Genomic DNA, 27,216 nt, shown 5'->3' with positions numbered 1-27,216 from the left:
TCATCGACTGACAACTTGTTGTTGGGGTAGTGTTGGAATGGTGTATTATTCAGTCATGTTTAATATATTCTTGTGAATAAATTAGATGACTATAAAATGTGATACATCTGCAAATGCATCTTAAAATATCGGCGCTTGATAATCAATAGTATTAATTGCTTATTTTGTATTTCTCTGCATTTAAAGCGATGCAAAGACTTATAGGAATGTCGTTAACAATTAAAAATTCATTTTATTTATCATTACTGCACGGCATCTGGACAGAAAAAAACTGAAATGTAGAATTTTTTTATTAAAAAAGAAAAACTGAAATATCACATTCCCTACCCACTGTATATATATATACAGAACTGTCTCAGAAAATTAGAATATTGTGATGAAGTTCTTTATTTTCTGTAATGCAATTAAAAAAACAAAAATGTCATGCATTCTGGATTCATTACAAATCAACTGAAATATTGCAAGCCTTTTATTCTTTTAATATAGCTGATTATGGCTTACAGCTTAAGAAAACTCAAATATCCTATCTCTAAATATTAGAATATCATGAAAAAGTATACTAGTAGGGTATTAAACAAATCACTTGAATTGTCTAATTAACTCGAAACACCTGCAAGGGTTTCCTGAGCCTTGACAAACACTCAGCTGTTATAAATCTTTTTTTAACTTGGTCTGAGGAAATATTAAAATTTTATGAGATAGGATTTTAGAGTTTTCTTAAGCTGTAAGCCATAATCAGCAATATTAAAAGAATAAAAGGCTTGCAATATTTCAGTTGATTTGTAATGAATCCAGAATGCATGACATTTTTGTTTTTTTAATTGCATTACAGAAAATAAAGAACTTTATCACAATATTCTAATTTTCTGAGACAGTCCTGTATATATATATATATAATATATATATATAAATATATATATAAATATTATAAATCTAAAAAATATTGTATATACATGTATTTATTAAAAAAGAAAAACTGAAATATCACATGAGAAATAAAAAGAACTTTTTTGATTTTAGCAAATGGCTGCAATGAAACAAAGAGTGAACATTTAAAGGGGTCTGAATACTTTCCCTACCCACTGTATATAACTGTGGATTGCTGGTTATGGCTGAATTGTGGCGTCACCTGCAGAAGGGCTGCAACACATTTGTTTACCACTTCTTTATATTTCTGCCGAGGCGTTTGATGTCAACATAAAGCAATCTAATTCATCTCAAGTGATGAGAATAAACTCGAAAGATCCGTCGCAGAATATTTCCAGTGAACACACCATTGTTGTGTTGGGAGGCGACAACGAAACCACCTCTTTTTGTTCCGTGAAACAAAGAACATGTCACTATTGTGTGTGTGTGTGTGTGTGTGTGTGTGTGTGTGTGTGTGTGTGAACGCCAATCATCAATGTACACTGTGCATGAATCACACGTTCTCCATCACGTGTCAGAGAACAAGGGGAAAGATGTTTGCACGGGGGAAGAAAAAACAAGGTTGTTAATTGTTCATCTTTTGCTGTGATGACTCAACCAGGAGTCACGGGGAGTCTGAAGGTCATGTGACGTCTACGGGATCGAAAACTAAAGGCACTTTTTTTGCCGTAAGCTCACATCACCGTTAGCTTCAACCTCGTCCCCGATGTGCGGAACAATCGCTCAACAATATTTATTTGGGGTGAAAAACAGCCTGCGCTGCCCGGTTGGAGGCTGGTAACCATGGTAACCTGGGCCAATCTCTCTCCAAACAAGAATCGTAAAAAGTGTGAATTCCTTAAAAAAAAAGATAATAATTAATTCGCAGCGAATGTTTTTTCTTCTTCTTCTTCATTTTGTCTATTAGGATGATCGTACTTTTTTTTATTTTTTAAGTGGGTATTTTTTTGATTTCATTAAAACTATAAATGAACGGCACCACATTAAAATTGTATTTTATAATAAAAACATTTAAATCTATAAAGCACACGTCAACCAAACACCTTATTTCAGTCAAACGCTGACTTCCTTTTTTTCTTTTTTCTACTTCATCAAAGTGAAATCTTATTCTTATACTGAAGCATTATTGCCATATCGGAGCTGTCCACCATTATCTGATAAGACAGTTGTCACCAGTTGCATTGTGGGAAATGAATGCCGCGTTGTGTGTCCACTTTGCATATCAATGGTCTCATACTCCCCTGTTTTGGGGAAACTAAAGCCCTAAAGCACTAAATCATACTACGCATACTAACTAGCATCTTATTATGGGATGTTGGCTGCCACCAGCATCCTGATGCGCCCCGGTTTTCCTCGAGTCAATTAAAACGCAGCCTCTCTCGTCGTATCGTCGTTGTGAGGGATAGCGCTCCGTCATCCCAGACGACAGTAATTATTCATCTGCGTTGACTTTCCAGATTCTCTCGTATACATTCGGTACCTCGGGATGAAAAGTGATCGCTCGGCACCCGATGTACGGGGACTACACTTCAGACGCTTCAGATGAACGGCCCCCCGGGGTGCTGCTGTAAATCTCTGAAATGTGGCGATGTGCCCTTCAGGTGACCTCTGTCCAAACACTCGTTTTTTTTTTACATTTCTTTTTACTTCTGAAAAGATAAAATGGAAAAGTAAGTGCGCCCGTCAGTGTGTGTGTGTGTGTGTGTGTGTGTGTGTGTCTTGCAGTGAGTTCACAGGATGCTATGCGTATGGACATGCACATAGAGAACAGTAGGAGTGGAGAAGAGGCAGCAGGGTTATGGATGAGAGGGTGAGAGGTGTGCCGGTTGGGTTTTATTACCTGGTAATTCGCGGTGGGACGGGCGTGAGACGGGGCTGCACTAGGATGGACTGACGCCTCCCCTAAGAGAAATCACCGTATCTCATCAATACAAGGGGAGAGGAGAGGAGAGGAAAGGAAAAGGAGGGTTGAAAGCAGGAGGCAGAGGGGAGGAGGGGGACGCTCAGGAAAACAACAGCCACCCAAAAACAATACGTATACACAGAAAGTACAACGAGACAAACAGGAACGGAAAACAACGAAATACAATAACGTTCAAGAGTTTAGGGTCACGTAGAAATGTTCTTATTGTTCAAAGTAAAGCTGTTTTTATCGATGAAGATAACATTAATTTAATCATAAATACTCTCTACATAGTTAATGTGTAAATGACTATTCTCTGGTGTGTAATGAAGTCTCTCCAGAGGTGTGTAGAGGCCCATCTCCAGTGTTCTAATGGTACATTGTGTTATCGCCTTAGAAGACTAGCGGAGGGGTAGAAAACTCTTGAAACCCCTTTTTATGTGAGCGCAGCTGAAAACAGTTATGCTGCTGAGAGAAGCTCTAAAACTGGCCTTCCTTTGAGCCACAAGAAGAACAACATTAATATTTACAATAAAAATCATTATTTATAACCTCCTCAATGTCTTGACTAGATTTTATATTCATTTTGAATTAATTCGATAAATAAAAGTGTGAGTTTTCATGGAAAACACCAAATTGTCTGGGTGACCCCAAACTTTTCAACGGTAGTATATATATATATATATACATATATATGTGCGTACACAACGGCGAGTATTCACGCATGACGTTATCAGACAACCCAACATCTGGAAAGCATTAAAGCATTAAAGCAGCTCGCCATGCGGCGTTATCAATAACATGAATCATGCTCAACAAGAAATAATAAGGACATATTTCGGGCACTCCAAAAACAAATAATCTGCATCTGAAAATCAGTTGATTCACATTAATCCAGTCGACTGCATCGCGCATGTTTCATGTTCAGAACATGTTTACACCAAGCATGCAATCATCTGCTGTATGGAGATAAATACATACACACTGGTAAAAACCCAGAACCATATTTGCATAAACGCACTAATTAACCGGGGGGAGAACACAACGGAGAAAAATTTATTTCTGCATTGTAGTGTAACACACACACACACACACACACACACACACAGGTGTTCATGAAATAACCAACGTTCAAGAAGCTGAAACACGGATAAGGAGGCAAACAGATCTCCTGTGAATGAAACATGGACGTGATGATGTCGCCGCGGAGGAAGACGTGTAGTCACGAAATAAAACTCAACGCATCCGAGGGAACGGCGTTAATCAATCCGACAGATGAATGTCACAAAGACTAATATTTGTGTGAGTGATGAGGAGATTACAATCTAGAAGCGTTCAAGGTCACATGACTGTATCCCAAGGACGTTGGTGAACTGCGACGCTATAGCAACCACGAGGTTGAGTTGTTTGGCTCGTGGCGGGAATATATCGGAAAAACTTATCGAAGATGACGTTGTAAATACGAAGTGGATTTAGTAAATGTAACGTCGCCCGTTGGCTCCTGGACTTCTGTCTGGAGGTCTTGAGTTCGACATTTTGTCCGCTGCCATTTTTTTGTTTTTGTTCGTCACCATCTTGGTTATTTTGTGGGTCGCTATATTGTTTTTCTTGGCGGTCGCCAGATTGTTTTTTGTGTCCGTCGCCATCTTGGTTGTTTTGCAATCAAAATAACGCAGTTTCATTGTTTACTGAGGGAATACATCAAGAGAAAAGTAGTGTCATTTATATAGACTTCTATACAAGTCCTGGTGGTCAGGAGAGAGCATGCAGCTTTAACACATGAAGCATAGACTTCTATACAACCAGAGGAGTCGCCCCCTGGTGGCCAGGAGAGAGAATGCAGCGTGAACACATGAAGCATATACTTCTATACAACCAGAGGAGTCGCCCCCTGGTGGTCGGTAGAGAGAATGCAGCTTAGACTTTACAATCTGACTGGTTGTCTTCGATTGCATTGCATTGATATTTACCACATTTGACTATAAACAGGTCAGCTGTGTAATTTGGTGTTCTATTGTTATAAACTGCAGTGGCCATACTTTTATTTAACTCTTTTAATCACATGTTATGAACCACTCTCTGTGCTCTGGTTAAGATTTTCATATCCTGAAATGTTTTAAGTGCATTAAATATGGTATAAACGTGGTACAGGTGTCTTTTTACTTGAAACCCCATGACTGTAGAAGGAATGTACGACTCCTATATAGGAGTCGTACATTCTAAGTGAAATTGTGACTTTGTGCAGGTGCCCTGCAGCTTGCAGATAACCTCGAGCGCTGTGTGAATGCTAAGCAGTGTGCTGCTCTATAATCCAATAAAACATTCTTTGCCAAGGCAGTATTGGAGCTTAAATTGTCTCCGGTAGATATAAAGCCACATGTAGCTGCTATTTAAATGCGAGTGTAACCCTTTAACGCTCCTCACAGACTTCAGCCGTCTCCACGAAATGTTCCGATCCAATACCCCAAAAAACAGAGTTGTGAATTATATTTCGAGGGAAGCCTATTATGTTTGCTTTTCATGCAAAAATTGAATATATATATATATGTATATATATTTATATCTAATTAATGCTGAATATATATATATATATATATATAATTAATGCTGAATATATATATATATATAATTAATGCAGAATATACATATATATTTATATATAAATAATGTTGAATATATATATGTCTATATATATATATAATTAATGCAGAATACATATACGTACATATATATATATATACTGTATATATATATATATATATACTGTATATATATAATTAATGCAGAATATATATATGTATATTTATATCTAATTAATGCAGAATATATATTACATGTTTCTATGTGGATCCTTGTGGGATTTGTCAGAATATATAATTGTCCCATTAGATGTAATAAAGACCGTCAGTGTGACGCTCTGTCAGCTCTTCCCTCTCGGCGTGTTTTAATTATTTTTCTCTCCCTTTTGACGGGAAATCTACCGTGAGCCGTTTCTTTGATTTCTTTTATGCTTTTAATTGACAGAAAATCCATAATAACGAGCACATAAAAGACGACACGTATCAAGCGGGGCGACTATTTAAGCTCTTTGACAAAGAAATGAGCTTTTTGAAGGCGAAGATGAGTTTTGAAATGTGTCACAGGAAGTCCTGGATAATTCCGGTTTATTTTATAACCATACCTTCATTAAAAAACGGCCTTCACCACCTATTAGATAATGTAACATTGAACGAATTCAGCTCAGATAGATTGAGATATTGATTCATATAGTTTTATCTCATCCAACAGCCACACTTATATCATGACTGGGTCAATTAAATTATAAGTACATTTACTCAAATACAGTACAGAAATAAGATTTTGGATACTTTTTTACTTGAGTATTTAAATTTTCTGCCACTATGATTCAAAGGCAAAAATATTATATATTTTTACTCCACTACGTGTCCACTATGTGTCTTAAATAACCTTTAGTTACTTTAGATGAATTTTACAAAAATATAATCACAACAATGTTAAGATGAGACTTTATTCACATCCTGTAGTCCCACTTTTACTTTGTTAATAAATTATAATCCAATAATATATTCCACATTAATTTTAATTGGGCCAATCTGCACAGTGAGCACTTTTATTTGTGGCTCTTTAAATATGTATTGATGCTCACAGCTGTTTAAGTGCATGACCTTTACTTATAACTTATATCTCCTGTCAACTATCAATAACAATTCAGTCTGAATACGAGTGTAAACATATGCATTTCTAGATATAAACCTACAGGACTGTCTCAGAAAATTAGAATATTGTGATAAAGTTCTTTATTTTCTGTAATGCAATAAAAAAAACAAAAATGTCATGCATTCTGGATTCATTACAAATCAACTGAAATATTGCAAGCCTTTTATTCTTTTAATATTGCTGATTATGGCTTACAGCTTAAGAAAACTCTAAAATCCTATCTCATAAAATTTTAATATTTCCTCAGACCAAGTAAAAAAAAAGATTTATAACAGCTGAGTGTTTGTCAAGGCTCAGGAAACCCTTGCAGGTGTTTGGAGTTAATTAGACAATTCAAGTGATTTGTTTAATACCCTACTAGTATACTTTTTCATGATATTCTAATATTTAGAGATAGGATATTTGAGTTTTCTTAAGCTGTAAGCCATAATCAGCAATAAATCAGAATAAAAGGCTTGCAATATTTCAGTTGATTTGTAATGAATCCAGAATGCATGACATTTTTGTTTTTTTAATTGCATTACAGAAAATAAAGAACTTCATCACAATATTCTAATTTTCTGAGACAGTCCTGTATATCTATAAATAGATATACGTCCACGCACTATGCTTACGGCTCGCTCTCTGTGCAGGAGGAACGGAGCGAGCTGAGAGCTGGAGACGGCTCAGCTGTTCCATCACCTGAAAGTCTGCTTCTACGTCAGGTGTGAAACGGGTTTTAAGGAGATTTGACGCCCCCCCCCCCCACACACACACACACACACACACACACATACACACACATGATCGGCATGAAACATTCATCAAGGGAAAAAACAATCACCGCAGGCCCCAGAAAATGCTCACATGACCCAGCTGGAGTCAGACATCTCCAACGGACCCTTTTTTTGTGTGTGTGGGGGGGCTGAATGCAAACAGCAACGCACTCTGATATTCCGATAAAGCTCCCGGGGTATGTCGGCAGACAGATGGAGGTCAAAAACCAACACACAGAGGGAGACGGGGCCAGGGGTCAGGGGTCAGGGTCGGGGCGAGATAATCAGAGGGACCGCAGACACAAGGCAGATTAACTAATTACAGTAGCAGTGGAGGGAGGGAGTGGGGGAGGGTGGAGAGGGCGGGGGGGGGATAGCGGAGAAGACGGCGCGGGCCGATCCGACGGACTCGGCGAAGAGAGGAAGCAGTCTCACACAGACCTGATCGGCGAAAATCCTGATTTTGGGTTCAATCACGGGGGGTCCCCTCAACTCATCCTCCACCGCCATGAGTCTTGGAAGCAGAGAAAAAGAGGGGGGGGGGGGAAGGGGGGAGGGGGAGAAAGAGAGGGGAGTGTTATGAATCCAAGATGATACACTTAACAAGAGGTTGAGCGGTTGCATCTCCAACAACGTGCCCAACACCAACTCCTCCTCCTCCTCCTCCTCATCCTCCACCTCCTCCTCCTCCACCTCCTCCTCCACCTCCATGTTGGTTACCTGAGTCCCAGCTCAATCTTTTAACCCGAGCCACGCTTTGTGAAGGCGCCGCCATGTTTCTCTGCTGGAGCCTCTTTCTCTTTTTTTTCTCACTTCTTCTTCTTCTTCTTCTTCTTCTTCTTCTTCTCGCCCCACACGGGATTCATCAAAGCACTTTTGTGTGTTTTAGGGCCAGATCTCCATCATCTCCGGGGAATTGCCCGTCTCATGTGACACGGACGGGTGGAAAAATAAATCCTTTGACTCGTCATTTCAAAGACGGAGGTTTTTTTTCACGAGCCATCGGACAACGCAGGTCTCCACAGCTCTCGTGAGCGTCCAGGTATCCACACTGGAGGTCGTTCAAGGACGTTTCTCATACGGCCGACTGGCTGAAATGTGAAAATCGTTTTTACGACGGGCGATAAAATCCCAAATAGAAGTTGGTGTGAAATCAAAGAACATTTATTTTCATTGGGACTTTCCATCTGTAATAATATATAATAATGCCTTTATGTGGGTTTGTGTGGGTGAGATGACCGGAGAGGGGCGGGTTCATTAATGAGCCAATCACAGAGTGGACATTTGAACACATGACCAACATGCTGCGGTCTCCTCGGCACATTCATATTTATTCACGACACACAGAGAGGCACATGTTGGACAATAAAGAACGAAAAATGCACAGGTGAAGTTTCAAACAAGTGTTTGGATGTTTTATTCCATAAATAATGTACAGTGTCGAGAAGTTATTTATTAATTTTATTATATATATATCTTTTTTTTTCCTTTTTTTATTACAAAAGAAGAGAATAGGAAAAAGAAAGAAGAGTCAATCATACCGTAAGCACACACAGAGATATAAGCACACTGTCCCGGGTCAAACAATGGGATGTAACACGGGGGTACAGCTTTAAGATCGTTGCCATGACGATGCATGTGGGTGATACATGAACAGCGTGGAATAAAAACAAGCTTCTTCGTATCCAGGTGTACTTCAAGTAGAGTGCTTTTTGAGGTCGAGTCGTACATGGAGTCAAAAAACAACCGTGTGTCTGTACCCACATGAGGTCACAATGTCTGAATATCGTTGCTACGGAGACAAAAAGGGGTCAAAAAGGATGCAGAGGAACAGACAGACCTGGATCAAACAGCAGCTGCAAACACTTTTCTATTTACTTACATGAAGTTTGTTTCTTTGCCCCGTGAAACTTACCTCTCATGCAGAAGACCCCCCCCCCACCCCCCGCCCCCCCCACACCTCCACCCAAACTAAGAGTTACCTGCAACTATTTAACACAGGTCTGCAGACAGGTGACTGTTGCTACAAGCCATGTCAATCAGACCCATATTGATCACACACACACACGCATGCACACACGCGCACACACACATCAAGCCAAAACTCATCACCACTATGAATTTCATTTGCAAGATTTAAAAACACAAGTTTTTTGCCGTGGTACAATCTCTATATATATATATATATGTGTGTATATGTATATACATATATATATGTGTATATATATATACATATTTACATTAATATATATATATACTTTAAAACTGCCATATATATATAAATATATATAGTTTTATATATATAGTTATATATATATATATATATATCTATAAATATACATATATATATAGATATATATATATTAAATATAAATATATATATATACACAGCCTATCAATATATTCTTGCTACGAAAGATAGGCGGGTATATACTGACAGCAGAATATTATCTATATCTCTGGGAAGGGGGGGGGAAATGATATTATACGGTGGCCCTTTTAATAATAATAATAATAATAATATGTAAATCATACGGTAACTGCATAAGTTAAAATGACAGTACTGTCTAACTTCCTGTTAAATATCTAGTCTCACCACCAGGTCACTGGACACCACCGATGACGGAGTCAACAGGCATGCGAAGCATATACAGCATAAATCATACAGATTATGATCAGATATCGTTCGCTTTCATTAATAAGTTATATTCCATTGCACTCTTTTCATGTTAAATGCAGATAAATTCACAAACACCGTACAGATAAGCCCCAGAAAAACAACAAGTTGAGAACTTAAGAACACACTTTGCAGAACATACCGTCGTCAAAGAGTCACGTCGATGTCGTCGTCGTTGTTGTCGTTGTTGTTGTCATTGTCACTGTGGTATTTTGCACCATACAGTATTTCAGGTCTTTATTTCTCAGATACTGTGGCACCTGGTAAAAGGTTTTGGCAGGAAGTAACTGTTTCTTATTCAGGAATCCCCCAAACGGACGTGATCCAGACGTTTTGGGTTTTTAATCCCGTTATCTTCGAGTTGCTTGATCGCGGAATTACAAAAAAGGTTGTTTCCTCACGTTAATTTACATTTATATGTCTCTAAACTGTCCAGATTTTCAAAATAAAGCGTTCACGAGGGTACATGCAAAATACATGAATTGAAAAATAAGCTTTGATCGTATATAATTACAAGCCGTGTGAAACATTATTTGTGCACTTTGGACATTTAAGAAAATAACTAAATTGAGGAGAACATTTATTTTTGGTTGCCGGATTAACAAAATAAAATAATCCATTACCCTGATAACGACATTTCTGACTACGTACAGAGAAGAAAGAAAAAAAGATTTCACTATATTGGACCAATTAGGAGGTTTTTCAAAGTAAAGGTTTGACATTTCGACCGTGTTTAGGGATATTCTGACGTCGAATATCTCAATTATTATCACGAGTAATGTGTTTTTACACGTATTCAGATAGAGTCTGTTAACTCAAATGTACACGCCATCATCAGATATACTAATTTAATCTATTTTCCGGCAACCCAAAGATCTCACATTGTCATCTTATGAAGGAACACGGGCGACACAATGAACACTTCCTCCAATGGAATCCATTTAATCGTTTATATACCCTTGTTGACGCCTTATTTTGAAATCGTGCCACCTCTTGTGATTAAAAATGTCTGAATTATGTCCGTTCAGGGCCTCCGTAGTTCCTGCAGGATCCTGCGTGTGCACACGGAGACATAACCAATCTATTATTGCGCTTCTCCTGCTAAAAAGTTAGCTGCTATTGCAAGGTTAAAATAGTTATAATCTAACCCTCTATATAATTCATATATATTTCATATATCGTTATTGATATGGCTCTTGCATCACAGACTTTAATACGCCATGGATTATACTTAAAAATAGATTATTACTATGACAGCTGCGATTAAGACCCTTGCTCCCCCCCCCCCCCCCAAATAGCTTGGGGGAAGATAAATACTTTATATTTATAATAACCAAAGGATAATCGTAATTTAGAGCCTGTAGCCAACTAATGGGATCATTAGCCTAAAATAAATAAAACATCGGCACAAGTGCTACAGGTAAAGTGGGTTCAGTGTTTTCAGTTTTAAACTAGCGTGACCTAAAACTCAAATATTTGGCTTTGGTTTTAAATGAGATAGTTAAAGAATTAAAAAGTGCATCTGGTCTAACCACAGCAATGGGAGCGGAGTGAAGTCAATGCACGGGAACATGAACATCAAGGCTCTTCTCAGAAGTTGACCTCTTGACCTCGAAGGCGACGCTAAGCGTCGAGGGACGTCCTCGAGAACCTGAGCTGCGGGTTTGCATCGTGGAGTATCTGAACCTCGAAGGTCAACCGAAGGCGACGCATCGCTCGCGAGTCGGAGTCGGAGTCCGCCCCTCTGCGTCGACTCGCGCGGTGCGTTCAAACGCTTAAAATCCAGACGCCGCGGTGCGTTCGATGGTCCGTGGTTGTGGCTCAGTGTGAGTGAAGAGAGACTTGGAAGCAACCCGATCTGCTACTGAATTCATCCTCGAGCGGTCGGATGAGAGAAGAAGTCACACGGGGGATACCAGTCGTACGCCCCCCCCCTCCCCCTCCCCCGCACGTGTGCAGTAGACGTACTGGACGGGCGTTGAGCGTCAGCGGTCTGGCTCTAAGTGTCTCCATCGTATTTCACTCATCGTGCTTTGAATCTTCATCATCGTCGTTTGTGACTTCCTCTCCTCTTCATGTGTTACATCACATCTTCGTATGAATGTAAGAAGAAGAAGAAGAACAAGAAAAAAAGGGAACAAAAAGCAGGGGATGTAGAGCGATATATATATTTATACGTCAGAAGTCCTTTGATTTTAATAATGGAAGAGCTCATGTGTTAAACCGCCGTCTTCCCAAAGTCCTGTAGCCACGGAAAAAAAGAAGAGCCGACGTGTTTTCTGAAGTGATCACATGTTCAATCCTCTTGTGCTTTTTTTTTTTACAGTGCGGGGGGGGGGGGGGGGCAATTAAATATGGAGCTAAGTGGACTCCTCTGATCCACTTTTTTTTTTAAAGCTGCGTTTTCATAAAAATGGATGATGGTGGTGATAAGTGTGCGCGGCAGCACGAGGATTATGGGATGTTTACTGTCCACCACCAGGAGGGAACATCGTCCTCTCTGAACTCTCCATGATAAATAAACGTAAATACAACTTCAAAAGCTCCGGGAATCCGTAAAAAGCAAAGCGGACGCCTGAACACGTCTGAGACGTGATCCATACCCGGCTCCTTTTACCCATCGACTACTTTGTTTGCTCGTCAATCAATGGAAACTTAAAAATCGCACCTTTACAATTCCACACGACAAGCGCTCGATCGTATTCGGACTCGGCTCCAGTCGCCATCGAATATTCTCTGGGACAACAAGTAGATGTGATGTGTTGGCAGAATTTGCTACAACAAGAGCTGCGAGGACGACTAAGAGACTCCATCACAGAACCAACCGGCAAGGGGACGTGACCACGAAGACCACGAAGACCACGAAGATCTCCGTCGCTTACACTAGCGTTCAAAAGTGTGGGGTCACGTAGAAATGTCCTTATTTTTCAAAATAAAACACAGTTTTTATCAATGAAGACAACATTAAATGAATCATAAATACTCTCTCTACATAGTTAATGTGGTACATGACTATTCTCTGGTGTTTAATGAAGTCTCTACAGAGGTGTGTAGAGGCCCATCTCCAGTGTTCTAATGGTACATTGTGTTATCGCCTTAGAAGACTAGCGGAGGGGTAGAAAACCCTTGAAACCCCTTTTTATGTAAGCGCAGCTGAAAACAGTTATGCTGGTGAGAGAAGTTATAAAACTGGCCTTCCTTTGAGCCGCAAGAAGAACTACATTAATATTTACAATAAAAATCATTATTTATAACCTCCTCAATGTCTTGACTATATTTTATATTCATGTTGCAATTAATTTGATAAATAAAAGTGTGAGTTTTCATGGAAAACACCAAATTGTCTGCGTGACCCCAAACTTCTGAAGATCGTGTTCATTAGTTTCTCATTGAACGTGTCGCTCGTTGCATGTGTGCTGCTCCCTGTGCTTAATCAAACTGAAACTCTCCAAGAAATCTTTGCAAGATAACAACCGCTGTAAATAAGAGTTCTTTTCCAAAATGCAATATATGTATTATTTTAGGAGAAGAAAAAAAAACCGTTGCAGCTCGGTGTCCGCGCTCCCTCCTTAGAGAAGCATGCATTGTAATAACGCTCGCACGCTTTATCCGAGAGAATATGTCACTTTTTTTCTTTCTCTCCACATATTTTTGGAAGAAAAAACTCACATAGTCTGTTCACCAGAAGACGTCACACATATATAAAAAGATAAAGTCGATGCGGCCCGCCAGTGGCCTTCCTATGAAAAGACCACGTGACCGTCTGAGCTGTGTTTCGCCCGCCATCCCAACAGCAGCTTCCATTTACCTGCTAATTATTCCTTTAATTTGGGAGTCTTTCTCCACTTGCTGTAGCCGAAGTTTCCTCTCACTGTTGTCCAGTCGGTTCTGGTACTGAAGGAGGATCTTATTGGTCTGCTGCTCCTGCGTCAGCAGCCGCCGCTCGTACTCCTCCAGCTTCTTGTGGGACATCGACAGGCGGTCCTTCAGGGAGTTGATCTCCTCCTCGTACTCCTTGACCTGAGGCGGAGACATGAGGGGGAAACGTTACGGGGAGTGGCGGCGGGCCTCCATTGCTCCGAGGATTTGGAAATATGGAGGACTTAAAATGTCTGAAGTATAAATAAATAAATGCATGAATAAATACAAGAATAAATGCGTAAATCAATGTATAAATGAATAAATAAATGCTTAAATAAATGAATGAATAAATGCTTAAATACATGTATAAATAAATACAGGAATAAATAAATAAATGTACAAATATATAAATACAGCAATAAATAAATATTCGTTATACCTAAACAGGACATCATTAAATATATCTACTTCTACATTTCTGTATTTCTTCATTTATTTGTGTTCTATTTATGTGTCCACACATATTTCTTCATTTATCTATGCGTGACATCTATTTTAAGCATTTATTTATTCATTCTTGTATTTATTTATACATTTATTGAAGCATTTATTCATTTATACATGTATTTATTACTCCTGTATTTATTTATACATTTATTTAAGCATTTATTTATTCATTCTTGTATTTATTTATACATTTATAGAAGCATTTATTCATTTATTCTTGTATTTATTCATTTATACATGTATTTATTACTCCTGTATTTATTTATACATTTATTTAAGCATTTATTTATATATTCTTGTATTTATTCATGCATTTATTTATTCATTTACACTTAAGACATTTTAAGTCCCCCATATTGAAAAGGTCTTTATGCAGGTTTGTGAAGTCAAGAGAGACGGAAAAGTATTAAAAAAATTACCTTCAAAATATTCAACATTGAAAGTTTGAAGAACAGTGAATAGACCAAACACCAGGGGCGTACGCAGGATTCAAAGAAAGGGGGGGCTAAGCCCCAAGGGGAGGGGCATGGAAGGGTATGTCTGGGCCACAGTTTTTTTGGGTGGAGATTGCTGCATTCAGTATATGATGAACACAAGAGACAGAACTTCAGGGTCATAGTGATATTTAATGCTCATTTGGACTCTATCGCTTAGATATAGATGAACTAGCTCAGTGTCAAATATACAATTCAATGGAAAATACATATAATAATAATAATATATATATTAATGCAAAGAATAGAGAGATGTACATAGTTATAAAGATTCCGAAACCTACCCTGTCCATGCGCGACTCGTCCATGCTCTTTGAGTACTCCTTCAGTTTGAACTCCTCCCGGTCGATCCGCGAACTCGCCATGTCGGCCGACAGGTGAGGCATGTTGGACACCCAGGCCACCGTCCGCTCGTTGGCCGGGGTCGGAGGGTTGAGGGAGGACGGCGCCTGGGAGCCCTGGGGGAAGAAAAAAAAAAGGGGGCGGGGCAAACTGAATATGAGGACGTGAGGTCTTAATAATGTGGATGAGAGTGACTTGTCACGGAGTCCATCCTGGAGAGAGGATCCTCTTCTGATGCTCACATGAAGGGTTCTTCACTTTTTTCCCCTGTTAAAGGTTTTTTTCAATTTTTTGGGGAGTTTTTCCTGATTCGATGTGAGGTCAAAGGTCAAAGGTCAAAGGTCAGGGATATAAAGTATGAGTACAGATTGTAAAGCCCTCTGAGGCACATTTGTATTTTGAGTGACTCAAGCCCAGATTCATAACAACACAGCAACTGCCAACAGGACATTATGGGATGTTACCTGTTTGCTCATGGTGGGTTTGAGCAGGTGCTGCTGAGGCTGTTGCTGTGGCGACTGCTGAGTGCTCTGATTGGTCGTTCCCTCTGGACTCTGGCTTTCCCTGACGGAGCTCTGCTGGTGGGGCAGACCCGGAGCCGTGTTGTCTTTGACGGACAGCTGCCGCGGCCCGTGCTGTCGGCCGCCGTAGCCGGACTCCGGCGACTGGAGGAGGTTCCCGCTGGGCGGGCGCGTTTTGGCCAGAGCGGCGTTGCCGGCGCCGGCGCCGGAGGCGGGCGCGGCGGCCGCGCTGACGGACAGCTGGTGGGACGTCTGGGACTTGACGCGCTGGGCGGGAGGCGGGGCCGCAGGACTCTGACGCACGGGCAGGACCGTGGAAGGGGGCGTGGCGGCCAGCGAGGAGTGGGAGGTTCCCGTCTGCGAGGGCACGCCCATCATCTGCTGCTGGAGGTTATCCTGAGGAGCAGACACAGCAAATCATGACTGAGCATTTTACTTTTTGAATATGTTCGCTACTTTTAACTCAGCGGTAGTATTTTTGAGGTTTGTAACATCTTGGATGAATAATGAAACGTTTCAGATGCACATTCTTTTTTTTTAGTTCTTAATTTATGAATGATATGTTTAAATGTTCTTTAATGTTGTTGTTAACTGTTTGCACTTTATCACTTGGTCACTTTTATTACTGTTATTATTACTCACTTTATGTCGGGAGACAAACACACTTTTGATCTTCAGCATGTTCAACAGTAAATATGACTGATATTTTTTGCTTGTTTTATTTGACCGACGAGATGAAGTTTACCGTTAAATGAGACAAAGAAAACCAACTGTGGAGCTGGAAGTAAAGAAAGTGAGTCACTGTGAGCTATTGTTTAAAAAAAAGACAATTAATTGATGTTCAAAATATCTGATATTCTGTTGATCAACTAATAAATGACTTGATTTATCAGTTATCTGTCCAGAAAGTTGACCATCAATTTTTTATGTCCCATATTTATTCTTTCATTATTCTTGTATGTATATAAAGTTAATAAAATAATTAAATTACAACTTTGATCAGTGATAGCATAAAAAAATGTGGCAAATACTCCAAAATACAAACTATTACACACATATAATTATATTATATATTCCAAAACATTGCCTGGCTCCAGTCTCTCAAATGTGAGGATTTTTAAAATTATTTTAGTTTTGATATTTATGAACATCTTTGGTTTTTAGACGTCACTTTAAAGACATTTTAGTTTTAAACACGAAAAAAAGAAGGAAAAAAAAGAAATAGTTTCTTGCAGCCCTGAAGCGTCTATAATAAATACATTCTGCTTTTAATGTGTGATTGTGTGCTCTCTACGCTCTTATTTGCTTTTATTGTAATTGTAGTTATTTTTATTGCATAGCTTTTAGGATATTTTAACCACGTGTTGTAAAGCGTCTTTGAGTATTTTGAAAAGCGCTATAGAAATGTAATATATTGTTCTTCTTCTTCTTCTTATAGTAAAGGCGACCGTACCTGCACATGCGTGGACATCTGCCGGCGCCCGTACTCGGCCCGGCTGTAGTCGTCGCTGTAGCTGTGGGAGTGGATGATGGTGGGCTGGCCCAGGTGGCCGTCCCGGGTCCTGAGGGTGGACAGGTCCTCGCTGCGGGAGAACCTCCCGTGGGCGAACTGCGGCATGTAGGTCGGGTGAGACGGATCGGGCTCCGGGGTCAGGAGCAGCGGTGCCGGCGGCTGGGCCCGGCCGTGCTGGTGGTGCAGCTGTTGCTGTTGGGGCCCGTCAGCCGTCGCCAGGTGAAAGAGGGGATTCTGGAAGGAAAGCGGGTAGCGCATGGCGGCGGCCTGCTGTTGCTGCTGCTGGGATAGCGAGTCGGTGGTGGTGTTGCCGATCTGGCTCAGCTGGCTCAGCCGGAGGCCGCCGGACATGCTGGAGCCGCCAGAGCCAGCTGACAACCTCCCACCGGCCCGCAGCTGGCTGCTCAGGCCCGACCCCAGGCCGCCACCGCCTCCGCTGCTCAGCCCTCCGAAGCTGCCCATGCCGGCGATGGAGGCCTGGGAGGAGGTGAGCATGTCCACCGACTGCAGGTTAGACACGCTGTTCAATCGGGAATCCTGGAGGTGTTCCATCATATAGACACGCTCTCAATGACACTGAGCACCTGAGTGATGGCGGCGATGCGAGAGCCCAATGTGCCGCCGAGTATATCACGTGCACGACCGGTCAAGAGTTTGGAGTCACCCAGATAATTTGGTGTTTTCCATGAAAAATCACACTTTTATTTATCAAATTAATTCAAAAATGAATATAAAATCTAGTCAAGATAGTGATAAGGTTATAAATAATGATTTTTATAGTAAATATTAAAGTAGTTCTTCTTGTGGCTCAAAGGAAGGCCAGTTTTATAGCTCCTCTCACCAGCATGACTGTTTTCAGCTGCGCTCACATAAAACGGGTTTAAACGGTTTTCTACCCCTCTGCTAGTCTTCTAAGGCGATAACACAATGTACCACTAGTACACTGGAGATGGGCCTCTACACACCTCTGTAGAGACTTCACTAAACACCAGAGAATAGTCACTTACACATGAACTATGTAGAGATGATTTATGATTAATTTAATGTTATATTCATTGAAAAAAACAGCTTTACTTTGAAAAATAAGGACATTTCTACGTGACCCCAAACTTTTGAGCGGTAGTGTGTGTTACGTGGCCGCGGGTGATATATGGGTGAGGGTGGTGCGGGGTGTATTTTTTAAATTTTTTACCGCGAGGCCTGGATATCGGAACGCCTCAAAGTATTTCGGATGAGTAGCGTGGTGAATCAGTGGAAAAGAAAAGAAGCAGATGTCATGATCTCTACGACAGCCTCGCCACACCCCGATGGCAGAGTCTCTTTCGCGTGTATGGCGGACATGCATGTCTCACTAACCTCACCTTTTTTGGGGTGAGGACAGACCTACTGGATGGAGATGATGATCCCCAGAGTCGGCGTGATTCAAAACAAACAGACACTCACCTTCGGGTCGGGGTCCGTGATGTCCGAGCTGCTGGTGCAGTAGGCCGGGCTGGATCGGGCCAGGGGGGGGCGCGATACGTAAAACATGTCTTTGGAGGACGCTCGCTGGAGGTGCTCGCGGTCCTGAAAACTCATCTGGGGGCGGGACGGCATGACGCCGACGCCGCCGGCGGAGGTGGGGGAAGGCAAGCGAGTGATATCTATAGAGCTGGAGGACAGCAGTGAGTAAGGCCGACAGCCGGAGACGGAGACCGAGAGGTCCGGAGAGCTTCTCCAATCTGAGTATTTTACTGTAATCTCTTCTTTTTTTTGGAGTTTAAACCCGGCCTTACCTGTTGAGATCCCTCGTCATGAGGTTTTGGAACTCGGAGGAGATCCCCCTGTTGAAGCTGGGCCGGGACAGCAGCCGGTCGGCCTGCCTCTGCTGCACGCGGTCGGCCTGGTGGCTGGGCTGCCTCTGCAGGTGTGGGTTGCGCAACGCCATGCTGATGTCGTTCAGGAGGCGGGGCAGAGGCCCCAGTTTGATGATGGCATCCTGTGGTTCAAAGAAAACCAGTTTCGCTGAGTTTTGCTGCGGAATTCAAAACATAATTAAGATTTTTTTAGTTATCTTATGAAAGATCATGAAAGTTACAGATATATATCCATCTCCGAATAACAACTCGAGCCTAATTAAAAGACCTACAGCCTGATTTATGCTATTAAAGGCAACATCTATCATTTAATTGACTTCAAGCCGTCATTAGTTGTGTTGTTGTTGTTGTTGTTTATTCGGTCAATCATTGCAATACAATATTATTCTATATAATATACAAAACAGAAAGACTGAAAAGGTAAAGGTGGAGCAAAAAATGCTTATATATTCCAATCCTAAATTATTATAATCAAATAAATCAGAACATTTATATTAAAAAAAAGATTTAAAAAAAATATATATATATATATATATATATAATTATTTTCTTCTTCTTTATTGTATATATATATGCATATATATATATTAATTATTTTTTATTTTCTTCATTATTCTTTTTCTTTATTGTATATATATATATATAAATATATTTATAAATATCCACATTGATCTTCCTTATACATATGTTTCAATCACACTTATAACCCTTAAAAATTGTTTTATAAATAATACTGGAGTGCATTATATTATCATTATCATATATTTGCCTTCACTTGAGAGACAATATCGGTGATCCTGTACAGCAAGGTGATATAAATTATTAAGAGAGACCGCGTCTCTCTTAATAAAATACGGCAATATCACCAAATAATTGATCAAAACCTGTGTGAAAAGATGCCGAATAAAACAAATAATGAGTGTTGGATGAAATAAAGCTGACCTTGCTGAGCTGAGAGATGACCTCCCAGAGGAGGCTGTGCAGGATGGACAGCTCGCGGCCCAGGTCGATGTAGCCCTCGAAGCCGCCCGCGTTGCTCACGCTGTCCAGGTTGGAGATCTCGTAAAGGAACTGCTGCATGGAGCCCCACTCCATCTCCAGGAACTCATTCATGAAAACCATGTAATCCTCTTTATTGCCAAACCTGCACACGGGAAGAGAAGGAAAGGCCGGTGAGGAGGAGAGAAGGGAGAGAGACGGGAAAACGTAGAGAAAATGGCTAATTATATGTCAACTGGAGTCCCAGTTTATGACTGATGGTGATTCATTTGGATTTATGAAGAGTTGAACATGAGTCGAACACACCTGACTGAGACAAACAGTTTGTGGGAAATTATGGAACAATATTCACGTCAAAATAACGCTATAATGGAAATGTGTGAACGATGTACGTTGTTGTTTATTTCAAATTGAGAATAATAATTACTTTTCATGAGTTGGGAATGAAAGAGCAAAACTGTCTGTAGGCGTTCAGTCCTCTGACACTAATATTCACTATTTTCATCACTAATGATCTAAATGTCTACCCTATGCCTTTATGCAGATGATACCGTTATTTACTATTTAGTTGATGGTTAAACTTGCACCTAATGTTCTTTATTATTATTATTATGATTATTTTAAATCCAAATACATAGTTTTGAATTTCGGTAAAGTACTTTTTTTAAAATTCCAAATGACTCCAGATATCATTATTTTAAGCATTTTTAGGCATTGCATGGGAAAAAAGACGAAAACATATTTAAATATAATATATTATTTATTGTATTTCAACTTGGATTAAAGATTAGAAAAATCTCCTGTACTCCAAGAAGACACAGGTTGCTCTTATATATATAGACTTGATATATTGATATTATGGGATGTGATTGAACACTGCTGTGATGCTTGCACCTAATATTCTTCACTTATTATTATTTTTATCGAAATACATAGTTTTGAATTCAGGTAAAGTACATTTTTGTTGTTTTTTATTCCAAATGACTCCAGATATCATTATTTTAAGCATTTTTAGACATTGCATGGGAAAGACATAACATATTTAAATGTAATATATTATTTAGTGTATTTCAACTTGGATTAAAGATTAGAAAAATCTCCTGTACTCCAAGAAGACACAGGTTGCTCTCATATATCTTAGACTTCATATATTGATATTATGGGATGTGATTGAACATCTGCTGTGAGGCTTGCACCGAACATTCTTCAGTTATTTTTTATTATTTTTATCCAAATATATAGTTTGGATTTCAGGTAAAGTACTTTTTTTAATTTATATATTCAAAATGACTCCAGATATCATTATTTTAAGCATTTTTAGGCATTGCATAGGAAAGAAGACGAAAAACATATTTAAATGTAACATATTATTTAGTGTATTTCAACTTCTCCTGTACTCCAGGAAGAAACAGGTTCCTCTTGTACATCTTAGACTTGATATATTGATATTATGGGATGTGATTGTCAAACTGACTTGGAGAAGTTCGCCAGGTTCTGCACGACTTTGGCGATGAGGGTGAGCGTGCGCGACGTCTGCTCGTCGGGGTACTCCTGCGTGAGGTTGAAGAGCGACGGCGACATGATGGCGGGGCACAGGAAGCGCAGGAAGAGGGAGCCGCTGATGAGGCGGTCGGCGATGTCTTCCCGACCTCGCTCGGCGCAGCGCACCCTCCAGGAGGCGAACACCTCCTTCAGCTCTCGAGGGAAAACACTGCGGGGGAGGGGAGATTAAAATAAAATACCGCACGGTCGGCGTTTCGGATTCAGAGCTTCGGAAGAACCCGGAGGGCCACGGCCACTCACCAATGGGAGTTGACGATCTTGCAGAGGGCCAGCTCGCAGCACATTCGGAGGTTGGCTTGGTGGTCCGGGAGCACGGAGGGCGGCGTTCTCGTGGGGTCCACCTCGCAATTCTCCTCAGACTCATACAAGGCCCTTATGAACTCCCCTACGAAGGGTTAATCATTAGTAACAGCACAACAGGTAAAACACCTGTCAACGAGATCCACTGGGGGGAAGATTCAAGAGATGAAATGCAGCGTTGCCGTTATCCTCAATTTTAGTCAAGACGCCATTTTTTCCACCTGTAATGATTAATTCTGGGTTTGGCTCGTAGAAATATTCTTTAAACGTGATTAAAAAAGAGTTTATAGAGATTTAACCAATACAGGTTAAAGAGACCCATCTTGATATCTTTACATTGACTTACTCTTTTATAATTGATTCTTGATCGATAACCGTCAACAGGAAGTGGAATTTTGTAGTTAAATTGAAAATATAAATATATATAAATATATATATTATATAATATATTTAAACAATATCACGAACAGACATCAAATTATATTTATTTAATCAAGAATAGACTTCTGAATAGCATTAAAATCAATTATTCAATTAATTGTTTTTCAATGCTATTTCAAAGTCTATTCTTACTCCTCTTACCCTAAAATATATGTTCATCAAATCATTTTTTACATTTTAAAAGTTTCTTTGCCACATTTTCATTGATTTGCATTTAAAATATAGACAATTTGATATCTGATAAATAAATAAAAATATTTGAAATTTCACTACAAAATTCCACTTCCTGTTGACAAGTATTCAGATTAATAGTGTTTGAATAACCGCCAATACAGCACCAACAATCATTGATTTAGTATGTACCTGTGAACACATTCACTCATCCCTTGACGGGAGCTGTGCTCCTCCTCTTTGGAGAGGAGGTGCGTCTCGATCCAACAAGACGTCAGACACTTGAACTGGACCTCATCACACAACTCAAAATGTTTGTGATCCTGAGTTTTTGTGTCTTATTTTGAAATCCCTGTCCCTCGTGTCCTCTGTTTCTCTGCACTTCCTGTCCCTGTGATCGTCTGCCCTGTTCCTGATGGTTTCCTCCTGTGTGATTGCTAAGCCCCGCCCTCATCGTGTCCACCTGTGTCTCGTTCTCCGGTGTCCAATCACCTGCAGCTTCCTATTTAAACCCTGTGTGTCTGATCGTTTGGTGTAGCTCATGTCTGTGGTTTCTGTAAAGGATTAAATCTTCTGTGGAAATGTTGTTGGCATTTGGGTCCAATCTCTCTCTGACAAAAATATCATCAAATTCAACATGAGTTTTCCCCTGGTTGAGGTGGAACATTATAAATGATTAAATCCTCCCAAAATATGTATTACATTATCTTGAAGGACTTTTCCTTTGACGTCCCACACATTTAAAATCAATGTCACATTGCTTTTATCCTCCCGGCTCACCTATAGCATCCTTGAGGTACTTATGTCCGATCAGTTTGAGGTACTCTTCTATGGCTTTGGTGGCCAGAGTGTTCTCTCTGAATATAAGGTGTTCTCGGTCGATGAATCTGTCCACCTCGCACATCGCCATGTCAGACAGGAAGTCCTGGACAAAGGAAAGGAAAACACGTTATTAAACATCTTGTTTCAGACCGCTTGTGTAAAGGAGTAGACTTTGTCATTTCTCATTTTTCTTGTATTATATTTTATTTTTGTTCATCATACAACGAGCCTTTTGAGTGTGTGTGAATTTAATTTGAATGAGTTTTCATTTATTTAGTTATTTCAACAAAGAAAATCAGTTTCACATAAAAAATATTTGCTCTGAAATTCAAAATATTTGCTATTAAAATAAAATAAAAAATTTAGAATTTGAGAGCAAAGATTTTGAATTTGTGACTATCTAGCAAATATTTTTTATGTGAGAGCAAATATTTAGAATTTGAGAGCAAAGATGTTTTTGTTGAGAAAAATATTTTTTACTAGAAAGCAAATGTTTTTAATTTGATATCAACGATTTTGAATTCAAGAGCAAATATTTTGAATTTGAGAGCAAATATTTTTTATGTGAGAGCAAATATTTTGAATTTGAGATCAAATATTTTGAATTTGAGCAACACATTCTAATTTCATGAGCAAAACTAACAATTAATTTGCTTACAAATGAAAAAAATTGTTCTCAAAATCTTTTTCTTCTTCTTCCCGTAATAAAGACACACATCTACTTTCCTACTGCCCACACCGCTGAGTCCCAGTGAAGGCGTTCCCTACCTTCGCCTTCCCGGTGCTCTGCAGGATGTGCACCAGCGCACACGCCACTTCCTCTTTGCTCTTGACGCTCAGCACGGGCTCCAGCACGGCGCACAGCGTGCGGTAGTTGTTGGTGACGTACTCGGCGAACTCCTTGTACAGCTCCATGGGCAGGATGTTCATGGTCTGGAAGCGCGACTTGAGGCGCAGGGACGCGTTGATGATCTTCCCGCCGCCGCCGCCGGCCCCCTTGGTGAGCACGCTGGGCTGGATGACCGGGTACCACTGCTCCACGAACTGACGGCCGGTGATGCTGGAGATGGGGATGCTCACCAGGCCTAAGTATGTGCTCTTTTCCTGAGAGAGAGAGAGAGATTAGTCGAGATGAGCACGTGTCGATGGACGTTTTAACATAAATATATCGAGAAATGTAAAAATCGTGAATTTAGTCCTGAACGAGGCTAATACTGTATCTCAGGAGAGTCGTATGAAGACAGGATGGAGGTCTGGATCGTGGTCCATGTCGACTACGAATTATTCATATTCATTTAATGTGTTCATGTAACTCTGTAAAGCTTCATTCTGGTCACATGACCTCTATTGTTCTGTCCATCCTGCAGAGGGATCCTCCTCTTGCTCTCCTGAAGGTTTCTCCACTTTTTTCCCCCTGAAAGGGTTTTTTCTGTTTTATATGGGAGTTTCTCCTGATCCGATGTGAGGTCAAAGGTCAGGGATGTAAAGTATGTGTACAGATTGTAAAGCCCGCTGAGGATAATTTGTGATATCGGGCTATATAAAATAAACTGAATTGGATTGAATGGCGCTTCTCTCGGACTAAATTAGAAAAGAAATCATTCGATGTGTGACTCACTGTTGTGAAGTCTTGCTTAAAAAAATAATAAGTTGTTTCTACAAGTGATAAAACCCTCAAGGGGCAAAAAGAAATACGATTTTTACTGCATAAAATGGCCCTAATGCTGCATATCCACAGCCCTGACTCAACGATTACGTCATTAAATTACACATTTTTCTGGATTATCTTTCTTTTGCTAGTTTGAAGACTCCTCCGTTTTCCCTCCAACTCAAACTTTTGAACATTACATAATTGCGAGACGCATTTTGTTCTAAAATCCATTAACACAAATGACAAAAAAACTAAAACCATCGCAAGACAGAACTCCATTTAGCTGTTAGCTATTTTATTATAAAGCAGCTGTTTTGCATAATACCGTTACCTCCCGACCGTTTGCTATTGCTTCATCTTTTTTAGTCTCGGTAGATTTGAGGATCAAATCGGCCAAATTGCTCATTTTCTTTTGTAAAAAAAAAAGTCGGGGGGGCTGAAGAAAGACTTTCACCTGACTTTAAAATAAACTTTCACCATCATCATCTCACAGCTTCATCTGTTTCCTATTTACACGCCCAGCAGTTAAGGATCGACATCATCCTAAATTCTAACACCTGAGGAATGTAAGTCCAATTATCCGCTGTGGTTTTAACTTTTTGCTCTCGAGCCGCTTCCCCCCGGGAAATATCTGACTCCTCAGCTGCTAAACGCTCCGCCAGTTAGCCACCAACTGTGTCTGGTGCTGAGAAGCTGCTGTGAAGTGTGTGTGTGTGTGTGTGTGTTTGGAGCTTGCCAAAACGGTAACGTTTTGGGAGGACCGCATGACCTCAAACAAGAGCTTCAGATTGCGGGGATCGTTCTCTGTAGGTTCATCAGAATGTGTGTAACTTCTTTCATATTGTTTAATCATACAGTCGAACATCGTGCAGGGGTCACACTCATGGTGACCAATGAACAGGGGTTATACACGTGTCGACCAATGGTTGTCCAGGACTTTAAACCAAGTGTCCATCACCCAAAAATTTTTTTTCGGTGTAAACATGAAGAAGTGAGAAAATGTTGTCTTTAAACTAACAAAGAGGATTCCAAAGCAGACAGTAAATAACCGTAAAGGACTCAAATGAATGAGACGACGTCTTTTCGGTTACGCACCGTTCACGATGAACACAACACATTTCCAGGACTTTGGGGATTTTTTCCCAGGTTTTCCAGTCCTGGAAATAACCATTTACAAATTCCCAGACTTTTCCAGGTTTTCCATGACCGTACGAACCCTGATAGTTAGATTATAAGAATTTTAGCAAACAAAATGCTAAAAAACAAACCAAACACGACCACAGTGTCGAACCCGCCCTCCACGCTACCCCTCCACCCTACCCCTCCACGCTACCCCTCCACCCATCTCTGGCGGTCACCTTGCGTCTCTTCTTGTCCGTCTCCTTGTACAGGTGAAGGCGGAGGTTGCGGACGGCCGGCAGGTTGTTGAATTCGAAGTGCTCGCCCCAGAACACGGTGTCGGTCCGGGGTTTGCTGGTGGTGCGTGCGTACAGCATGTCGTCCAGGCACAGCTCGCAGTAGTAGCGCTTCTTGGTCGGCAGCTCTCGGGCCTCGATGATCCACAGCTTGAGCACATTGTCCACCCGCCGGCTGTTGTCCTGGAAACGGAGGTCGGGTCAAATGAGGTGCATTCGAGTGCATCTACCAGTCATATGTATACACTACCGTTCAAAAGTTTGGGGTCACGTAGAAATGTCCGTATTTTTCAATGAAGACAACATTAAATGAATCATAAATCCTCTCTCTACATAGTTAATGTGTAAATGACTATTCTCTGGTGTTTAATGAAGTCTCTCCAGAGGTGTGTAGAGGCCCATCTCCAGTGTTCTAGTGGTACATTGTGTTATCGCCTTAGGGGTAGAAAACCCTTGAAAACCCTTTTTATGTGAGCGCAGCTGAAAACAGTTATTCTGGTGAGAGAAGCTATAAAACTGGCCTTCCTTTGAGCCACAAGAAGAACAACATTAATATTTACAATAACAATTACAAATCTTGACTAGATTTTATATTAATTTTGCAATTAATTTGATAAATAAAAGTGTGAGTTTTCATGGAAAACACCAAATTGTCTGGGTGACACCAAACTTTTGAACAGTAGTGTGTATATATGGATATATATATATTTATATATATATATACATTTATATATATATATAAATGTATATATATATATAT

At 40.3% G+C, this 27,216-nt stretch overlaps 1 protein-coding gene across 1 annotated transcript in view; it reads right to left on the bottom strand.

Moving 5' to 3' along the window:
* The window catches only part of syngap1b (synaptic Ras GTPase activating protein 1b), a 103,157-nt gene that overhangs the window by 6,000 nt on the left and 69,941 nt on the right, over positions 1-27,216 (bottom strand). The window contains 13 exon segments of the mRNA XM_056444696.1: positions 7,765-7,837; positions 13,809-14,020; positions 15,147-15,320; positions 15,669-16,121; positions 17,179-17,775; positions 18,682-18,889; positions 19,014-19,216; positions 20,037-20,238; positions 21,568-21,804; positions 21,897-22,041; positions 23,349-23,493; positions 24,159-24,494; positions 26,400-26,639. Of these exon segments, the coding sequence (XP_056300671.1) occupies positions 7,765-7,837; positions 13,809-14,020; positions 15,147-15,320; positions 15,669-16,121; positions 17,179-17,775; positions 18,682-18,889; positions 19,014-19,216; positions 20,037-20,238; positions 21,568-21,804; positions 21,897-22,041; positions 23,349-23,493; positions 24,159-24,494; positions 26,400-26,639 (3,225 nt within the window).

The sequence above is a fragment of the Pseudoliparis swirei genome, chromosome 22 (genome assembly GCF_029220125.1).
Source record: "Pseudoliparis swirei isolate HS2019 ecotype Mariana Trench chromosome 22, NWPU_hadal_v1, whole genome shotgun sequence".
In the NCBI taxonomy this organism is placed as follows: Eukaryota; Metazoa; Chordata; class Actinopteri; order Perciformes; family Liparidae; genus Pseudoliparis; species Pseudoliparis swirei.
Note: the sequence above shows the minus strand (reverse complement) of the source record. Positions and strands in the feature narration are given on the sequence as shown.